The sequence below is a fragment of the Quercus robur genome, chromosome 4 (genome assembly GCF_932294415.1).
Source record: "Quercus robur chromosome 4, dhQueRobu3.1, whole genome shotgun sequence".
In the NCBI taxonomy this organism is placed as follows: Eukaryota; Viridiplantae; Streptophyta; class Magnoliopsida; order Fagales; family Fagaceae; genus Quercus; species Quercus robur.
The window spans coordinates 65,737,634-65,755,790 of record NC_065537.1 but is presented as its reverse complement, the minus strand read 5'-3'; the positions used below and the strand labels follow the sequence as shown (position 1 = coordinate 65,755,790).

Genomic DNA, 18,157 nt, shown 5'->3' with positions numbered 1-18,157 from the left:
GTGTTATCGAAGAGGAAACCGAAGCCCTCGGTGTAAAACCTCTCCGCCGCCCTCCAAGCGGTAAACAATCCACTAGAAAATATAATTGGGATACATGGACAGCAATAGACCCTCCAAGCCTAATCTACCCAGTGCACCTAAGCCCTCCAAGCTTCTTGCTCCAACGAGGTTGTGCCGAACCTTTTTCTTTTCTAACTTCCCGGATTCCGCTACTAGACCGTAGCATCAACCAATGTAGATTGGTTCCTTCCTAACTGCTTCCCAGAAATCCAAACAACCCTCTCACAGTGAAGAATATGGTGAGAACAAGGTTTGGTAAAATGCCTCTTAAGGATTTGGCAATGGAGAGGAAGAGAGTTGAGGAATTTGAAGAGACTCTAATGTATAGATTGTGGGTGAATCAATCTTGTTTTTCTTTAGGGTTTCTCTCTCAAAATTCTCTCTAAAATTCTCTCTGGAAGCTCTCTTTCATTTGTGGGTAAAAGGGGTATTTATACTGGAGTAAAAGAGGAATGTGAAACATCAGGATTTACAAAACAGGGGTGGCTCGCGGCTTGATCTCGCGACTTGACTGAGTCGCGAGATCCAGTTGCGAGATAACCGTATGGCCAGTTGTCCTGTTTTGTCCTGTAGTGCTCTAGCTAGCATGACTGTTCACCTTCTGGCATGTTTGGCACATGTGCTGCGTCTGGCAGCTTGTAGCCGCGAGTCACCCACGAGGCCAAGCCGCGAGTCTCTATTTTCTTGCACACTCTTGAGCAAACTTCACTCTATCTCACTCACTACCCTTACAACAAGCCCACCTAAATACAGGGTTACTAAATACTAAAATACAAGCAAATTTGGTACGGAATAATGCCAATAAAATGGTTGATTAAATTCAACCTTACAATCTCCCCCTTTGGCTATTCTGTGACAAAACCCTAAAACAGACTCTAGACTTAACATATGAGTTAGGATCAGTTGAACAAAACTCACTCACACCTAACTCTAGAAGCTGTGAAGCACTTGAATCATAAGAACATGAAACTCCTGAAACACAACAATACACCATGATCATTGTATGCAGAAAAACATAAAATGCATATGAAACAAGCTTAAGGTGATCAAGCAAAGATGAAGTGAAGATTCAAATCAAGGCTTGATCAACCAAGTAATCACCACAAGGTAGTGATCACAGTGCTCATTCACACTTGGAATGACCACTTGAACATATAATTTAACAAGAACAAGGCAAGATACTTGTATGCTCAAGACTCAACCAATGCATAATACACAAAGTATATGCATCTAGGAACAATCCTACAAGGGCACAAGAGTGACAGTACATAAATCAAAATGCAAGACATTTAGATAGAAGTACTGATTTCAACATAGCATAAAAGGCTGCATTAAGCAAGGTACAAACCATAAAGCCTACAAACTATGCATAAAAACATTAACCCTAAAAGCTTACATTAGCACATGGGTACAAAACACAATATATCCTGAAAAACATCAACAATATATATAAAAGATTAAACCAAGATTGTAAGTTATGAGTTAGAAACAAGAATACACCAAAACCACAGTGTATCAAACCCATATAAACATTAAATACCCAAAACATAAGCATATATAAATAATGTCTCTGATTTTGACAACTCCCCCTCAACATATTACTCCCCCTTAAGAGCTGCTTTTCTGCTTCTCATCAACAACAGAAAGAACATCTCCCCCTTTTTGACCGGAATGGCCAAAGGGTCACTGTCCATGCTGGGTGGTGAAGCTGTCAAGTTTTGCAGACAAAATATCAATCTGGTCTTGCATGGCTCTCATCCTCTCAGAGTGCTCAGTTTGGACTCCTCTGATCTCATCAAGTCATTCCAGAATGATTTGAAAAGCATCTGGAGGTGTATCTGAAGAAGTTGATGCTCTAGTCCTTTTGCCACTCCTCTTGGGTGTTGAGGTTGATGCATGCCCTGTTGTCTCTGCCTCAGTCTCCATTGGGACACCTTCTCCTTCATCACCTTCATCTTCTTCACCTGGAAGCCGAACACTTATCCTTTTGCAAGTAAGCTTGTTAATTGTAGAGGGTGTGGACATGGGACTGATGTCTTGAGGGATTGGAACACCCTTCTTTCTAAAGATCCTCATTAGCAAACTAGGAAAGATCAGTTTTGGCCTAGAAGTTGTTCTAGTCTCATCCACAATAGTGTCATAGATGTGGAAACCGATGTCAATGAATGTCTTTTCTTTGAGATCCATCAGAAAGATTGCTCTTGCACAGTTGATTGTAGTCAACTTCTTTATGGGATATAGGTTAAACATCATGATTATTGTTAGAAACCTCATGTCCACTGGAAAAGGGGTGGTATTCAGACATTTCCCTTCTCTCTGTCCACCTATCCTTTGCTGAACAGTTTCAATAGATACAATCCTATCTTTGTAATTGACAAACTCCTGATCTTCTAATCCTTCAAGCCCTAGCACATCATCAATGACATGTGCATCCAAAGTGAATTCTTTACCTCTAACCCAGCAGCTTAAATCATTCTCTCTTATCACAGCATTTGAATAAAACTCCCTAATCAGGGGTTCACACACTACAGGGAGATCACTCAGAAGCTTTTCCCATCCTCTCCCTTCAAAATAGCTGGGGATAAAGGTGTTTCTTAAATCCTCCAAATCTACAAATCTTTCTTGAATAATTCCTGCTTTCAAGAAGAAATCCTTGTATCTCTCAAAGTGTTGAACCGACCTAAACAGATTAGAATCCATTTTCAATCGTTTGTCAGCCTTCTTTGCAAGAGTTTTCTTCTTCGGAGGTGAGGGAGCCATTTGTGAACAATCAGAAGAGGCCACAACAACATAGTACAAAACATGTGTAGAACAAAACAGAACTTTGTTAGTGACAAGGACAAAAATGCCTCCACTCAGATGAACTAAAACAATTAAACCTCATACTACTGAAATCAACCACACAGATGAATAGGCTTAAAAAATGGACACATAAGAACAACAGGGAGAATGCAGGGGAGAATTAAAGCAGCAGAGATAGAAAATATCCTAAAGACAATGTGATGAGAAAGACATGACTCATAAATAGCATAGTAAAACACACAGATGCTCTCAATAGATTCACACAATAGAACATGCACATTCAGCACAGTAAACTTCACATCCACAATAGGAACATTTTAAATCAACTCATCAGCACAAGTTCAGATAAAATAAAAAGAAAAACTTAGCTAAGGACATGATGAAGACCAAAAAAGGAAACAACTAAAATAATTTCAAACTCAAGCAACAACATCCACAAGCTAAGCATGAACATAGAGCAATAGCCGAAACACAAACCCATCTCAAAAACATAAACAAATGCGAATAAACAAGGGGAAAAACACAAAATCAAGTAGAAAGGAGTTCAAGAATGAAAACCCATACCTGTTACTTGAAGATTTTGAGCAGAAAATACGCAACAATGGAGTTTGAAAATGGGAGCACTGAGTGTTTGGGAAGGAGATAGTTGAGAGAGAAGATGAACAGTCACAAAAGTTCGAGGGAAAACTGAAAAAGATTTAAAAACTGCCCCTATTTTTGCCAAACACGCGTTTTTCGCGACTGAAGAGAGTCGCCACAAAGTCGCCAGTTCAAGCCGCCAAAACACTCAAAGACAAAAGTTTGAAAAATTTTTCTAAGTGTTTTTCACGACTGGAAGGTCTACTCGCGAGGGAGTCGCGAGCTGAGCCGCGAAAATCTCTGAGTAACCCTCGCGACTGGACCTTCCACTCGCGAACAAGTCGCCAAAAATGACCCGCGAAGACGCGACTGAGGCTCGCAACTTGACTAACCCGCGACTGAGTCGCCAAAACAGGGCAAAAATGGATTTTTGAAATTTTCAGATTTTTTTTAAACAAAATACTTTCCAAAAACACCTAAAACACTCAAAAATCTTTTTGTGCTTGAATTAACAAAGATTGAGCATGTGAAAACACATTTCATCAAGTACAATCACACAAATGAATATGACATTTATTGAACATAAACTTGTGTGTTGTGTGTGGATATCAACAATGAGATAGTCCTTAGTTTAATATGAAACTTCAATGATCAATTCAACCAAGGCATACACAATTAGCACTAGATCATGTGATCCATCTTAATTATAGAAATATGTATATATGACCTCCCACAAAACTTGATAACAAAACTTGATAACATATCTTGGAGCTTTACATTTGACTCCACTTTTAATCAAAACATTTGATCTTTTTGATCCTTTGAGACAATAACCTCTCATTGTGAGAGTGATATTTGATATTTCACTTTAAAGAACTAGCCTTTGGCTTTTTGAATAAACATTCACTTTAATATAAGGTCGTTTACCCTTTTTCCTAGTCGAATACTAGAATGTGCGACAGGCTTTTGCAGCTCAATATCTCTTTTCATTTGGAGATTTACATTTGGTGAGCTCTTTTTAGTAGAAACAAAAATAAAGAGTGGGAAGATATATAGACACAAGTCTATGCATGTCTCAAGATCATCATAACCATTCACTAATCATTCATGACAAGTTTGAAGATCTATTTACAACAATCACATAGATTTCAAGATTTCTCCCACGGTAATATGAGTGCAAAGAAACAAGCAATGCTCGAAAATGCACAAACCCATAAGCACAAAGGTACAAGACAAAACAAGTTTTGAGACAAAAGCTCAACAATGTCAATCAAACTTTTTGATTTTCTAATTTTTATGTGATTTTTGGATTTTTGACACTAGAAGAAAAAGATTGATCAAAAACAAAAAATCAAAAGTATGCACAAGTAGACAAGCAAACAACCAACAGCAAAAACAACAAGCAAACAAACAAACATCGTCGCAAAGCATAGGAAGTATTAATGCATGGACATGTTGTAATGCTTATGCATGAGTACCCTTTTTCACCCACACGTCACTTGCGTTTGGGGTGATTTCCTTATAGGATTGGGTACAGGAATTAGGGCTTTCAAACCCTCGTGAGAAGCTTTCCAGGCAATTGGTGAAAGCACCAATCATCTTCATCACGTTCATCATTCTGGGATCACCATTTTGATCTTTAGATTGTTCACCTACCCAATTTCTTCTATCATTTCTAGGTCCTCGTTACCTTTGAGGAGTTGCACTATTCTTTGCTCTCAACTTTTGGCAATTTGGTCGAGTATGCCCTTGAAGTCCGCAATGATGACACACATAAGTTGCTCTAGGACCTCTTTGTGGTCGTGGACATGACTTGGCACGAGATTTAGACCTGCCCACAGATTGATTATAGGAATTCAACAACCGTTCGCTCCCCACATTTCTCTTCTCCTCAATCTTGGGCTTCTCAGCAGTAGGACCAACATCGGCTGATTCTTTGGCCTTTATAAACTTCACTTCTTTAGTGACATTTCCAGATGAGCTACTTCCTCCGGTATATCCCAACTCGGATTTGTCTAAAAAGCTCTTTTGAGATGAAATAACATCATCTAGCTTCTTGGTGGTGACCCTCTCAATTTTAGCATTAGCTTGCACAACCTCTTGCTCAATAAATCTCACTTTTGTGTAAGTTTCTGACAGCTCACCATTCAGTGTTTCTATCTCACATTTGGCCTTCCTATATCGGATTAGGAGACTTTTGTAATCCTCCTCTGCCTTCTTCATTTTTCTCACAGCAGCCTTGGCCACCCTTGTGTACTTACTCGACTTCTCCAGGAGTGAGTTATAATTCTCTTGAAGATTGGCTGTACTTTCATCTTCTTCAGCATCTGATTCTTCAATAATTCCCAGTGATTCTTTGTCACTATGTTCTCCAAGGTCTCGTACAAGTAGATTCAACTCGTCTGAAGACTCAACATGAGCAATAGTCATAAAAGCTGAGTAGTTCCCCTCTCCATCATAGCTTTCTTCAGATTCTGAGTCGGATGAATCCGAGTCACTCAATGTTGTGGCATACACTTTCCCTTTCGATTTCAAATAATTCGGACATTCTTTCTTAAAGTGTCCATGCCCGTTACATTCGAAACAAGTGACACCTTGTGTAGGTTGGGATTCTTTTCCATCTTTCTTTTTGAATTCCCTTTTCTTCCTTCCTGAACTTTGGAATTTTCCTTTATCACCAAATTTGCCATTATTTTTGAATTTCAAGAATTTTCTGAAATTTTTAACAAGGTATGCAACATTTTTGTCAACCACATCTTCTCCCGATGAGTCATGATCTTCCACCTTCTCATTAATGGTCTTAAGAGCAAGAGATTTACTCTTCCGTTGATTGGGCAGCAACATCTCATAAGTCTGAAGAGAACCAACCAGCTCCTAGACTTTGATGTCATCAAGGTCCTTGCTCTCTTCAATCGCTGTCACTTTAGCACGAAAACTTTCCTGCAAAGATTGAAGGATCTTCCTTACAATTTTAGAGTCCTCCGTTTTCTCTCCCAAATTGAATTTGCTGACAATTACTTTATTCAGCTTGCTATAGAAAGAGTCAAAGGACTCATCCTCACTCATTTTTAACTCCTCAAACCGAGTGGTTAGCATTTGCAGCTTGGTGTCTTTTACCTTCTTCGTGCCTTCGTACGTGGTCTCCAATATCTCCCATGCTTCTTTAGCAATGGTAATGTGAGAGATCCTGTGAAATTCATCTGGAGACACACCACAGAAAATAGCATTGAGTACTTTACTGTTAGCATTAGATGCAGCAAATGCTGCCTTATCCCATGTGGATTTGGCTTCCTCAGGCCTGATCCAACCTATCTCAACAGCATCCCAAACAGATTCATCAATAGAACACAGAAAAGCTCTCATGCGAACCTTCCAAAAAGCATAATTACTACCATCAAAATATGGAGGTGCATTTAGGGATTGAGACCGATCCATCTCAAAAGGGAGTCAAGGATCACACAATGGTAATGAAACCACTAGAAGTGTACCCGCTCTGATACCAAATAAAAGTTCAAATATGTGTATAAACACCCTTGAACTTTTAGACCCCCAAATTACAACTTAACCAATTCAAGCAATATGTCAAACAACTAGTGTGCGGAAAATTAACATAAGCTATAATATGAAATTGGAAAAAGCTATAATATGGAATTGGAAAAACTATCTAAGCCAAATTAAAATCACAACCCACAGCAGATAATAAAAGATAAAGATAAAAGGGAAGGAAGATGCAAACACAAAGACAACACGTGATGTGTTATCGAAGAGGAAACCGAAGCCCTCGGCATAAAACCTCTCCGCCGCCCTCCAAGCGGTAAACAATCCACTAGAAAATACAGTTGGGATACATGGACAGTAATAGACCCTCCAAGCCTAATCTACCCAGTGCACCTAAGCCCTCCAAGCTTCTTGCTCCAATGAGGTTGCGTCGAACCTTTTTCTTTTCTAGCTTCCCGGATTCCGCTACTAGACCGTAGCATCAACCAATGTAGATTGGTTCCTTCCTAACTGCTTCCCAGAAATCCAAACAGCCCTCTCACAGTGAAGAATATGGTGAGAACAAGGTTTGGTAAAATGCCTCTCAAGGATTTGGCAATGGAGAGGAAGAGAGTTAAGGAATTTGAAGAGACTCTAATGTATAGATTGTGGGTGAATCAATCTTGTTTTTCTTTAGGGTTTCTCTCTCAAAATTCTCTATGGAAGCTCTCTTTCATTTATGGGTAAAAGGGGTATTTATACTGGAGTAAAAGAGGAATGTGAAACGTTAGGATTTACAAAACAGGGGTGGCTCGCGGCTTGATCTCGCGACTTGACTGAGTCACAAGATCCAATCGCGAGATAACCGTATGGCCAGTTGTCCTGTTTTGTCCTGTAGTGCTCCAGCTAGCATGACTGTTCACCTTCTGGCATGCTTGGCACGTGTGCTGCGTCTGGCGGCTTGCAGCCGCGAGTCACCCGCGAGGCCAAGCCGTGAGTCTCTGTTTTCTTGCACACTCTTGAGCAAACTTCACTCTATCTCACTCACTACCTTTACAACAAGCCCACCTAAATACAGGGTTACTAAATGCTGAAATACAAGCAAATTTGGCACGGAATAAAGTCAATAAAATGGTTGATTAAATTCAACCTTACAAATACCTTGAATGGATCGACACTATGAGCCTACAATTTCTTAACGGTCCTAAAGGGAAACCATTCAGGTCGAATCTGAATCATGACATAATCCCCTACTTGAAACTCTGCATGACGCCGATGAGTGTCAGCATAAATTTTATATTGAGAATTACTTACCTGAATTTTTTTGCGAATCTCATTATGCAAATCATGAATATATTGTGCAAATGCCTCAGCAGATTTAGAAATCCTATCATGTGGGGACATGGGCAAAAGATCTAAGGGCTTCCTAGGTGTATATCCATGCACAACCTCAAAAGGGCTAGCGCCTATAGACCTATTGACAAAGCTATTATATGCAAGTTGGGTTGTAGGAAGAATTGAATCCCATTAGACACCGAAGAAGGTTGCCTAGACTACGATTAACCACCTTAGTTTGAGGATGAAATGCCGTGGAAAATTTCAATTTGGTGCCTACTAAATGCCACAAAGTCTTCCAAAAATAACTCATGAAGTGAACATCCCTATCAGACACTATGGTTTTAGGAAGACCATAAAGTTTGACAATCTCATCAAAGTAGAGCTTTGCAATCTTAGAATCATCAGAGGTCTTTGAACATGGTAGGAAATGAGCCATCTTAGAGAAGCGATCAACAACAACTAGAATAGAATCATGCTTCCTAAAGGTGCAGGGAAATCCTAACACAAAGTCCATACTCACATCCTGCCACAGGCGATCTGGCATAGGTAGAGGCGTGTACAAGCCAGTGTTTTGCTTGTGATGTTTGGCTAGTTGACATGTACAACACTGACCAACTATCTTAAGACCAGGCCAATAGAGTTGACGTTCCACTTCCTTAAATGTTTTGTCTCAGCCAAAATGACCTGCAATGCCTCTCGCATGTATCTCCCAAACTAGGAAATCTCTCACTGAAGACTGAGGGATACATAACTTGTTGGCTTTGAACAAGTAACCATCTTGAAGGGTAGAATCATCCAGGATTGGCCGTGGGGCATTACTTAGGCTAGTGTAGAGCTCCCCAAAATCTGGGCATGACTCATAGTCATCCTTCAGTCGGTCCAACCCAGTAACCTTAACACTCATGATGGATAGCAAAAACACCTTTCGACTTAGTGCATCAGCAGCCTTATTCTTAACTCTCGCCCTATGTTTCACCACAAAGTAGTAGCGTTGCAGAAATTCAACCCAACTTCCATGCCTAAAATTTAGCTTCTTTTGGGAATAGAGATAGCGCAAAGCTTCATGATCAGAGTAGATAACAAATTCTCGAGACAATAGGTAATGGCACCAATGCCAAAGAGCTCGAATAATGGCATAAAACTCTTTGACATATGTGAAGTACTTTTGCTTAGCATCATTTAATTTCTCACTAAAATAAGCAATTGGGTGGCGCTCTTGACTAAGTACTCCCCTTATACCAATACCTGAGGCATCACATTCCACTTCAAAAGGCTTGGTAAAATCAGGGTGACGCATGACAGGTGCTTCAGTCATCTTTTGTTTTACCTCATTGAAAGCCTTAGTAGTGGCTTTAGTCCAAACAAACTCCCTTTGTTTCATGTAGTCAATGATGGGGGACATAATGGTACTAAAGCCCTTGATGAATCGGCGATAAAAGGAAGTGAGCCCATGAAAGCTTCGAATTTCATGGATATTTTTGGGCTCGAGCCAATCCACAATCGCTTGAACCTTTTGGGGGTCGGCAGAAACTCCCTCAAAGGATACTATGAAACCTAGGAAGACGACTTTATCGGTGAAGAAATGGCACTTCTTGAGGTTGCCATATAAACTCTCCTTCCTAAGGGTAGTACAAACTTGAGTTAGGTGGTTTAAGTGTTGCTCCCTAGACTTACTATAGATGAGGATGTCATCAAAGTACACAGCCAAGAATTTCCCAATAAAAGGCTTGAGCACATGAGTCATCACTTTTATAAAGGTACTAGGAGCATTGGTCAATCCAAAAGGCATGACCATCCACTCATATAAACCATCCTTCGTCTTGAAGGCAGTTTTCCACTCATCATCAGAGCGAACCCTAATTTGATGATAGCCCCTTTTCAAGTCTATCTTGGAGAAGATTGTTGCTCTAGCCATCATATCCAACATGTCATCCAACCGAAGGATAGGAAAACGATATTTCACAATGATCTTGTTGATGGCATGACTATTAACACACATCCTCCAAGTTCCATATTTCTTTGGAGTTAAGAGTGTAGGGACTGCACAAGGACTCATGCTTTCGCGAAAAAAAACCCTTCCTAATTTGTTCTTCTACTTGCCTTTGCAACTCGGCATGCTTTGTAGGGCTCATCCTATAATGAGGCAAGTTAGGTAGGGTCATTCCGGGCAAAAATCTATGGCATGTTGTATGTCATGCATGGGCGGTAAATGATCGGGGAGTTCCTTAGGGAAAACATCCTTAAGTTCCTAGAGCACTGACTTCACTTCTTCAGGTTGCTCCTCACGGGTCTCTCCATGAAGTTCCCTGGCAACTAAGACAAACACAATAGATTCTTTAACTGCTACCCTTTCAAATGCCTTTGGGCTTATGATGTTTAGACCTTTCGCCTTTGGTGCTTTTGTCTTCTTGCTCATGTCGATTGGCTTGGGTTTCAAAGGATTGAGCACAATCTTCTTACCTTCAAACATAAATGAGCAAGAATTGGATCGCCCATGAAGGGTGACATCCAAATCATAAAGCCAAGGTCTACCTAAGATAATATGCCCTACATCCATGGGAATTACGTCACACCATATTTCAGCCTTGTAGGTGAGGAATTGAAGTGGGACAACACATCTTTCTTTTATGGCTATAAAGGAAGTATCCACCTAAGAAACTTTATATGGGTTAGGGTGTAGGGTCAATTTCAAGCCTAGGCGGGAAACAACGTTAGAGGACACCACATTAATGCAACTCCCACTATCTATAATAACCTTACAAGTTTTGTCTCCACACTTAGTGTAAGTTTGGAAGATGGCACTCCTTCACCAATCATCAATGTCTCTCTGCTCTACCAAAGCACACCTTACCACATTCACTCTAGGGACACCAAAGTCCTTGAAGTCATCAACGTGGGGAGAGATGGCTCTAATGCATGCGAGGTAGCTAAGATCGTCTTCCCATTCTACCTAAACATATTGGGTTTCTTCAACATTTGGATCGTACACCGGTTCCTCAACATCTTCTACCTTTTCATCACCCTCTTGAATGAAAAGGGTCCTAGAGGGACATCTAGCTGCGATGTGTCCAACCCCATTGCATTTGAAGCATTAGAGGCGAGATCCTAATCTTGAAGGCTCATTGACCACACTTTTTCCCTTGTCCTTTTTTTCTATTGGGGTGTTATTGGGGTTGACCTTAGGGGGTAAGGCAAGTCTAGATTTGCTACCAAAAGGTTGAGGGTTGGTGGGAACACTCCAGAGCTTAGAACGTCACCAAAAGATAGATTTGGATGCTAACTCACAATTCCTAGCAAGGTCATATGCTTCTCCTAAGTTAGTGACTCCTCGAGTGATAATCTCACCTAGTAGGTTAGCATTTAAACCTTTCTTGAACCTATTGAGTGTGACAACCTCTTCCTCGACTATTCGAATTCGTCTCTTGAATTCCTTGAATTTCTCTATATATTCAGCCATAGGAGCAGTGCCTTGGTTTAGGCGCTCCCATTCCTCAAGGAGGGAGCTCTTATAAGTTGGAGGAAGATAATTCCTTGAGAGTGCATCCTTCATCTCAAGCCAATCAGTAATGGGGGGCTCATGTTGTTGCCTAAGGGTATCCAAAGGCCCTCTTAGAAAATGTCAGCTCTTCCAATTAACTTCATCCTAGCGTACCTCACTTTCTTATTCTCAGCCCAACAATAATAGTCAAAGAATTTCTCCATCTGACGTAAACAATCGATGAAAACCCATGGGTCTAGGCAACCATCAAAGGTGGGTGCTTCTATCTTTTCCTTGGACATCCTATCATCATAATCCCTAGGGCCATTGTAATTATAGTGATCATGTTCAAAGTTTGGAGCCCTATTAAAGTAACCGTGGTTATTTTGCCCAAGCATGTTTTCTCCCTCATGGTTAATAGTCTCTCTTTGAGAAGCCTCAACTCGCTCTACCCTATCCAGTAAATCATGGACACTTTTTGCTAGGTCTTCTATGGTTTGCTCTAAGGAGGGCCTAGGCTCGGAAGTGGATTGATGTTCAAGGTTTTACATGATGCGACCACTACGTAGATGCATTCAACACTATATTTATGAATGTAGTTGAGATTCTCCAAAAATTCAAGTAACCAATTCTCAATGTAAAATTAAGGTCAAGCAAGAGTGCATGTAGAGACTAGATCAATAAGTCAAAGGAATAAATTGCAGTCAAGTAGTGACAGTGTTCACAATATTAAGAGATAGCCCAAATTAAAGTCAAATTCCAATAAGCTCCACAATTAATAATAAGAATCAGATATTTCAAAGAAATTGGTTTTTTTTTTTTTTGGGGGGGGGGGGGGGAATTTTAGAATGGGTACTGAAAGAAAGCACAAATAATAAAATAGCTAACTTGAGCACAAAATGGGTAGGTCAATGGGGTATGGCAGGATATGCACATAAAAATATACAAAGATAATATTTTTCAATGAGACAAAATTGAATCCACCAAAAAGAGAATAAGAATTGTACCCTTATCAGTGGTCAACTTACTGCACTTGATAGTCATGAACTTGTCTCCTCAATTGAGTGGGTCTAATTGGACAAAATGGATCTGTGTAAAAAAAAACAACTTAAGGGCCCATACGTGCAATGGGCTAATAGCAACAAGACTTTATTTTTTTTTCCTTCCTTTTGAATTTTTTTTTTTGTGAAATACAATAAAGAAAGAACTACAGTTTAAAACTAAAGTATGCTAAGTCCAAACATTAAAAGCATCGAAGCTAAAGAAACTAGAAGCAAAGAAACTAAAAGAGAAAAGAAGTGGCAACGCAGTCACGAGTGGCACTGGAGTCAACGGTTGAGAGGCGGTATGGGCTCACCGGCGTTCGCTATCAGCGGTGCTCGATGGTGCAAATCGGAGCTCTATGGAACCTGTGAAGCATGAAGTGGCATGGTGGGAGCGATGTCGATGGCGAGTTGGCGTAGGTGGTTCTCGACAGCCTGATCCCATCAGTGGCTCTCGTTGACTTTCAAACTCCTCTATTTTTGGTCTGGTGGCTGATGGGCTTGCGTGGGTCACCTTCTTTCTTTTTTTCTTTTTCTTTTTCCTTTTTTTTGGTGGTTTGTGGGTTGTGGGTTCTGTGATCAGAGGCGGGCACAGATGGTGGTCACTGGCTTGGGAGGCGTCGCTGGCTTCTCTACTAGCTTGGGGGTGAAAAACTCATATGGGGCTTAGGGGAATATACAGATTGTTGGGGTTGGTTTGGGCTTGTTCAAGATCTCATGCGGCAAAAACTTGAAAGGTACTATCATATTGGCTGGCTTGCTCTTTTGATGGTTTTGCTTTCAAGGGGTTGTCTACAGTTGTGTTGTATGGACCGGAAGTCTGCTCTGATACCAAAATTGACGTAGGACAACCACACTATTTCAATGGAACAATAAAACAACAATAGAACAAAAGGATAAACCCTAGAGTCAGAACCTAAGGGTTGCTTGGAGTTAGCTCCAAGTAAAACTGGAGTCGACACCAGTGTAAAAAAAACACACGTTTTTAATAATTCTCAAAAACTGTCTTACAATAATCAGAAAAAAGTGCTTAAATAGCTTACAATAAAATGCATAAAGAAACCTTAATTATTAAATGCTCAGGCTTGGTTAATCTCGAGCCCAATAACTAATAGGCTCCATCCATAAGGCCAATCATGCTTAGGCTTGCTTAATCTCGAGCCCAATAACTAATAGGCTCCATCCATAAGGCCACAGATTGGACTTCTTTTTGCTCTTCCTCCCATACATGCGTATAATTGGGGGTTTGTACCTCATGTCCACACCATTGGTTCTTTGTACCATGCAATTAGTCTAATAGAAAACTTAAGTTTTATTAATTCTTCAGCAATTATGAACAGATTACTAGGTATTTTGACTTGCAATTCTATCCCTGTCACCAATGATTTCTACTATTGCTTTTGTATTTCTTGAATTTCCCTTGCACTAACTTATGGTGGTCTCTCTGCTCAAAGAAAATCTCTATTGTCTATTCTATACCACGTTTATTTCTTACTATATATATATATATATATTTTTTTTTTCATATTTTTAGATTTATTTATTACATAAAATTTGGAATTATAACAATTCTATGTTTCTTTGTACCAAAGCTTAAAAGTGTTCTGAAGTGGTCTTCTCATTTTTTGCATTGCTTTGTAATTATAATGGTCTTTTTTGGTAACTCCCCTCCCATTTCCCATCTTCTGCTCGTTATAATTTTAAACCTTTGGCAGGAGAATATCTTGGTCTTACAGGCACTAGGTTGGATGGTGCTGAAATGCTTGTATGTGGGCTTGCAACTCACTTTGTCCCCTCAGAGGTAGTATTTCATTCTACTTTAATTATTTGAGTTTAGGCATAGCGCTCAAAATTCTAATGAAGGAAAAAGATAGTTGGAAGCAGTAACATGCATCAGCATGGTTTTAGTGCACATTATGAATTATTGTATAGTTTTCCAAAGACTTGTTTTTTCCATTCCCTACTAGGTTTAAACTGAAAGGCAAAGTAGTGGAGTGGACGGGAGGAGGATACATAGGTCATTTGATTTGAAGAAAGAGGGAAATTATGGTAAAAACAGAAATTGAAAGGAGGAAATACTTATGTAGTTCAATAGTACAATTTAGATCATTAGACCAACCCCTGGGGTCAAGTCTAGGATATACTTTCTATTTACGAATTATTTTCTACAATATTTATCCTCATGCCATTAAGATGAAATGCTATGCATGTGTAGTCATCACCATTATGTTTATCTGCCAAAATTTTTATTTTTAATTTTGTAATACATTGCCATTTGAATGCCTTATGTGTTTTAAATTGTTGGCCAGAGATTGTCTTTGTTGGAAGAAGCACTGTGCAAGGTAGATTCAAGTGATCCAGCCATAATCTCCGCAGTTATGAATGAGTACTCAAAGCAACCTTATATGAAAGAGAAAAGTGCATATCACAGGTTATTTTTGCATTCGTAATTATAAAGATTATACTTCTTGTTCTAATTAAACGGCCTCTACAGTTTTTATTCATTAAACTGTATTCTATGTATGCCAAGGATTTTTAATACTTATGATGTCAAGGATAATCAATCATGAAATAAACTTCTCTCAGTAAACGGACATATGAAAAAGCTCTGTTAGTTTATTAGCTAGCCGTATGTATCATCTTAACAGACAGTGATAAATGAACTACATCTCACAGATTAAGTGCTAGAAGGTTCTATCAGACTTGATTTTGTATTAAAGAACTAATGTTTTCATTTTCTGAAATGCAAACCTATCTTTCTGTCGTCCAAAATCCTCAAATATATTTTTTATATATTTTTTTAATCTTTTCTCAATAAACTCGAAATCCTTATTTTTTTCTCAATCACTTGGCTACAGATTGAATGTCATTAATAGGTGCTTTTCTCGAAGAACAGTGGAAGAAATTTTATCTGCCCTTGTAAGTTCAATGATATTGAATTTTATCCATGATGAGAATATTAATTTTCACTCTTTGTCAGATGTCTTTGAAACGTTCGCTAGTGCTTTGAGTAATATTCTTTTATTTTTGGTATTTACATGTTTACCACTTACCTGACCATGATCTTGTGGTGGCAATTTTAGGAGAGAGAGGCTTTGAATAAGAAGGATGATTGGATCTCTGAAACAATCCGGTCACTGAAGAGAGCATCACCAACAGGCCTTAAAATTTGTCTGAGATCGGTAAGGGAGCAGCAAGCCTTAATACTGCCATTCCAGTCAGTATTTAACTGCATAAGACGGATTGGCTTGTGGTTAAGATATTCATGACATCGTCTGTTGAAATTTAGCTCTGTAGGATTTTCATTATGTGCTCTAATCATGTGAGGCTATGGAAATCTCTTTTTCTTTCCTTAGCAGAAGTATCATTTATTCCAGTTTCTGAAGGTTAGAAATTCAATTTCCAGAATTATAAACTGGTAAAAGTGGTTGACAACTAAAAAAAGTGTCCTTTTTCAAGGCATTTTTATAATGAGCTCAAAGGTTTAATACAGGTGATAAGTGCAACAAGGACCTATATAAAGTTATCAAAAAGGGGATATGGTGGCATCTATTTTTTAGTGGGCACTAAAATGTTTGAAGTGCCTATTTCAGATGCAACATTGACTCTTGTCAGCAAGTGTTATACTTTCAATGACCAGCCATTAAACATGAAACTACCTCTTAATAACCTAAGGAATGGACAGAATTGAATGCTCAAATAAATCAGGTGTTTTCGTTTCTCTCTAGAACAATCAATTAAAAAAATTGATAAGGCTTCATTTCTGAGTAACGGGTATGAAATTGGTTTGATGCCTAGATAAACATCTGCACCCAGCACATGCTACTCTGTCCTTGTGAATTGCGACATAGGTTGGTACTGGTCCATCGGGAATCAGGATGTGCTATGGCCATTGGAGAACATTTTTAGCCAACGTGCAGAGGTGATTGTGGTAGAATTCGAAGGAGCATCCAAAAATGTATAGAGAATTAAGTTGGATCCAAAGAAAGAGAATGTCCCTATATTATTATTCTCTATTTTGTTTCCAAGGCCAATATGAGTTTTATCTTGATAAAAAATAAATAATGCCCTTGTACTTTCTGGCTTCCTTTTTTCATAAGGGCATAGAACAGAATTTTTTATAAGCATGGTGAATTTCCATTTTTTTGTAGCTGTATATATGTGAAGTCATAGTTGTAATAGTAGAACAAAACTTTTTATCACTATGTGCAAGAAAGCATATCATTTGAGGTATGAAGATGAATGTGGGGATTGTGTGTCACTTAGGATCCAAGCTTGACTTGGTTATCTGACATATGATCCCCTCTGTTATACGGATACCACCATAATAGAAATATGATATTTAGTTCCCTCAATAACTTTATAACTAAAGACAAAACTAAGCAGCCATCCAATTTGTCTAAATTTTGTGAGATTGTTTCCACTTTTTAACGTTTATTCTCCTCTTGCAAACAGATTAGACAAGGACGGCTCCAAGGTGTTGGTCAGTGCCTTGTTCGTGAGTACAGAATGGTTTGTCATGTCATGCAAGGAAAACCAAGCAAGGATGTCTTTGAGGTTTCAGCTTACTCAAATATTTATCTTCTCCTAATTTATTCTTTTGCGGATTATTTTAAGACTTCCCTTTTACTGTAGGGCTTTAGAGCTATACTGTTGGATAAGGATAAGAACCCAAAGGTAGACATGCATCTGTTGCTGTATCTTTGCAATTTAGATTTTTCACTCAATGATTTTCATAAATATAGATTTCTATTGGTTTATTTTTCTTATTTCATCTTTGGCTTCCTATCTCTCCCAGTGGGAGCCCTCTAAATTGGAGCTTGTTAGTGACGATATGGTTGACTCATACTTCTCTAAGATGGATGATGAAGGCTGGGAAGATCTAAAGCTCCCTGTAAGATCTAATTTGCCTGCATATGCCATTGCAAAGCTTTAATGCGTGAAGGTGAAAAATGGGGAAATTGTTGCACTTTTTAAATTATAATAAATGAGATATCAACACATTGTGTGAAGACATATATGACCACAATGAAATTCTCATTATATTTGTGCTATTAGTCAATCCTTGTTACGGGTGCCAATTTTAGTTGATGCTATAATTATAGTATATGGAACATAAATTTCCTGTGTATGCTTCAAATTATTTTTGAGTGTTAAAATAGTGTGTAAAACACCTTGAACCTTTAGACTCTCAAATTACAAAATACCAATTCAAGCTTATTATCAAACAATGTATGTGCGGAATATAAAAATAAGTTAAACCGGAATTGATAAAACAATCTAAACCAAATAAAATCACAATCACAGCAGAAATTAAATGGTAAAGATTAAGGGAAGAGAGATGTAAACACAAAAACAACACAGTGATGTGTTATCGAAG

General features: G+C 38.8%; 1 protein-coding gene across 1 annotated transcript in view; it reads left to right on the top strand.

Moving 5' to 3' along the window:
- The window catches only part of LOC126723394 (3-hydroxyisobutyryl-CoA hydrolase 1-like), a 30,629-nt gene extending 12,838 nt beyond the window's left edge, over positions 1-17,791 (top strand). The window contains exons 8-14 of the mRNA XM_050426788.1: positions 14,493-14,578; positions 15,087-15,208; positions 15,636-15,696; positions 15,861-15,959; positions 17,233-17,334; positions 17,413-17,454; positions 17,576-17,791. Coding sequence (XP_050282745.1) covers positions 14,493-14,578; positions 15,087-15,208; positions 15,636-15,696; positions 15,861-15,959; positions 17,233-17,334; positions 17,413-17,454; positions 17,576-17,713 — 650 coding nt within the window. The 3' untranslated portion in view covers positions 17,714-17,791. The remainder of the gene's footprint in view (positions 1-14,492; positions 14,579-15,086; positions 15,209-15,635; positions 15,697-15,860; positions 15,960-17,232; positions 17,335-17,412; positions 17,455-17,575) is intronic.
- Positions 17,792-18,157: the final 366 nt, after the last annotated feature.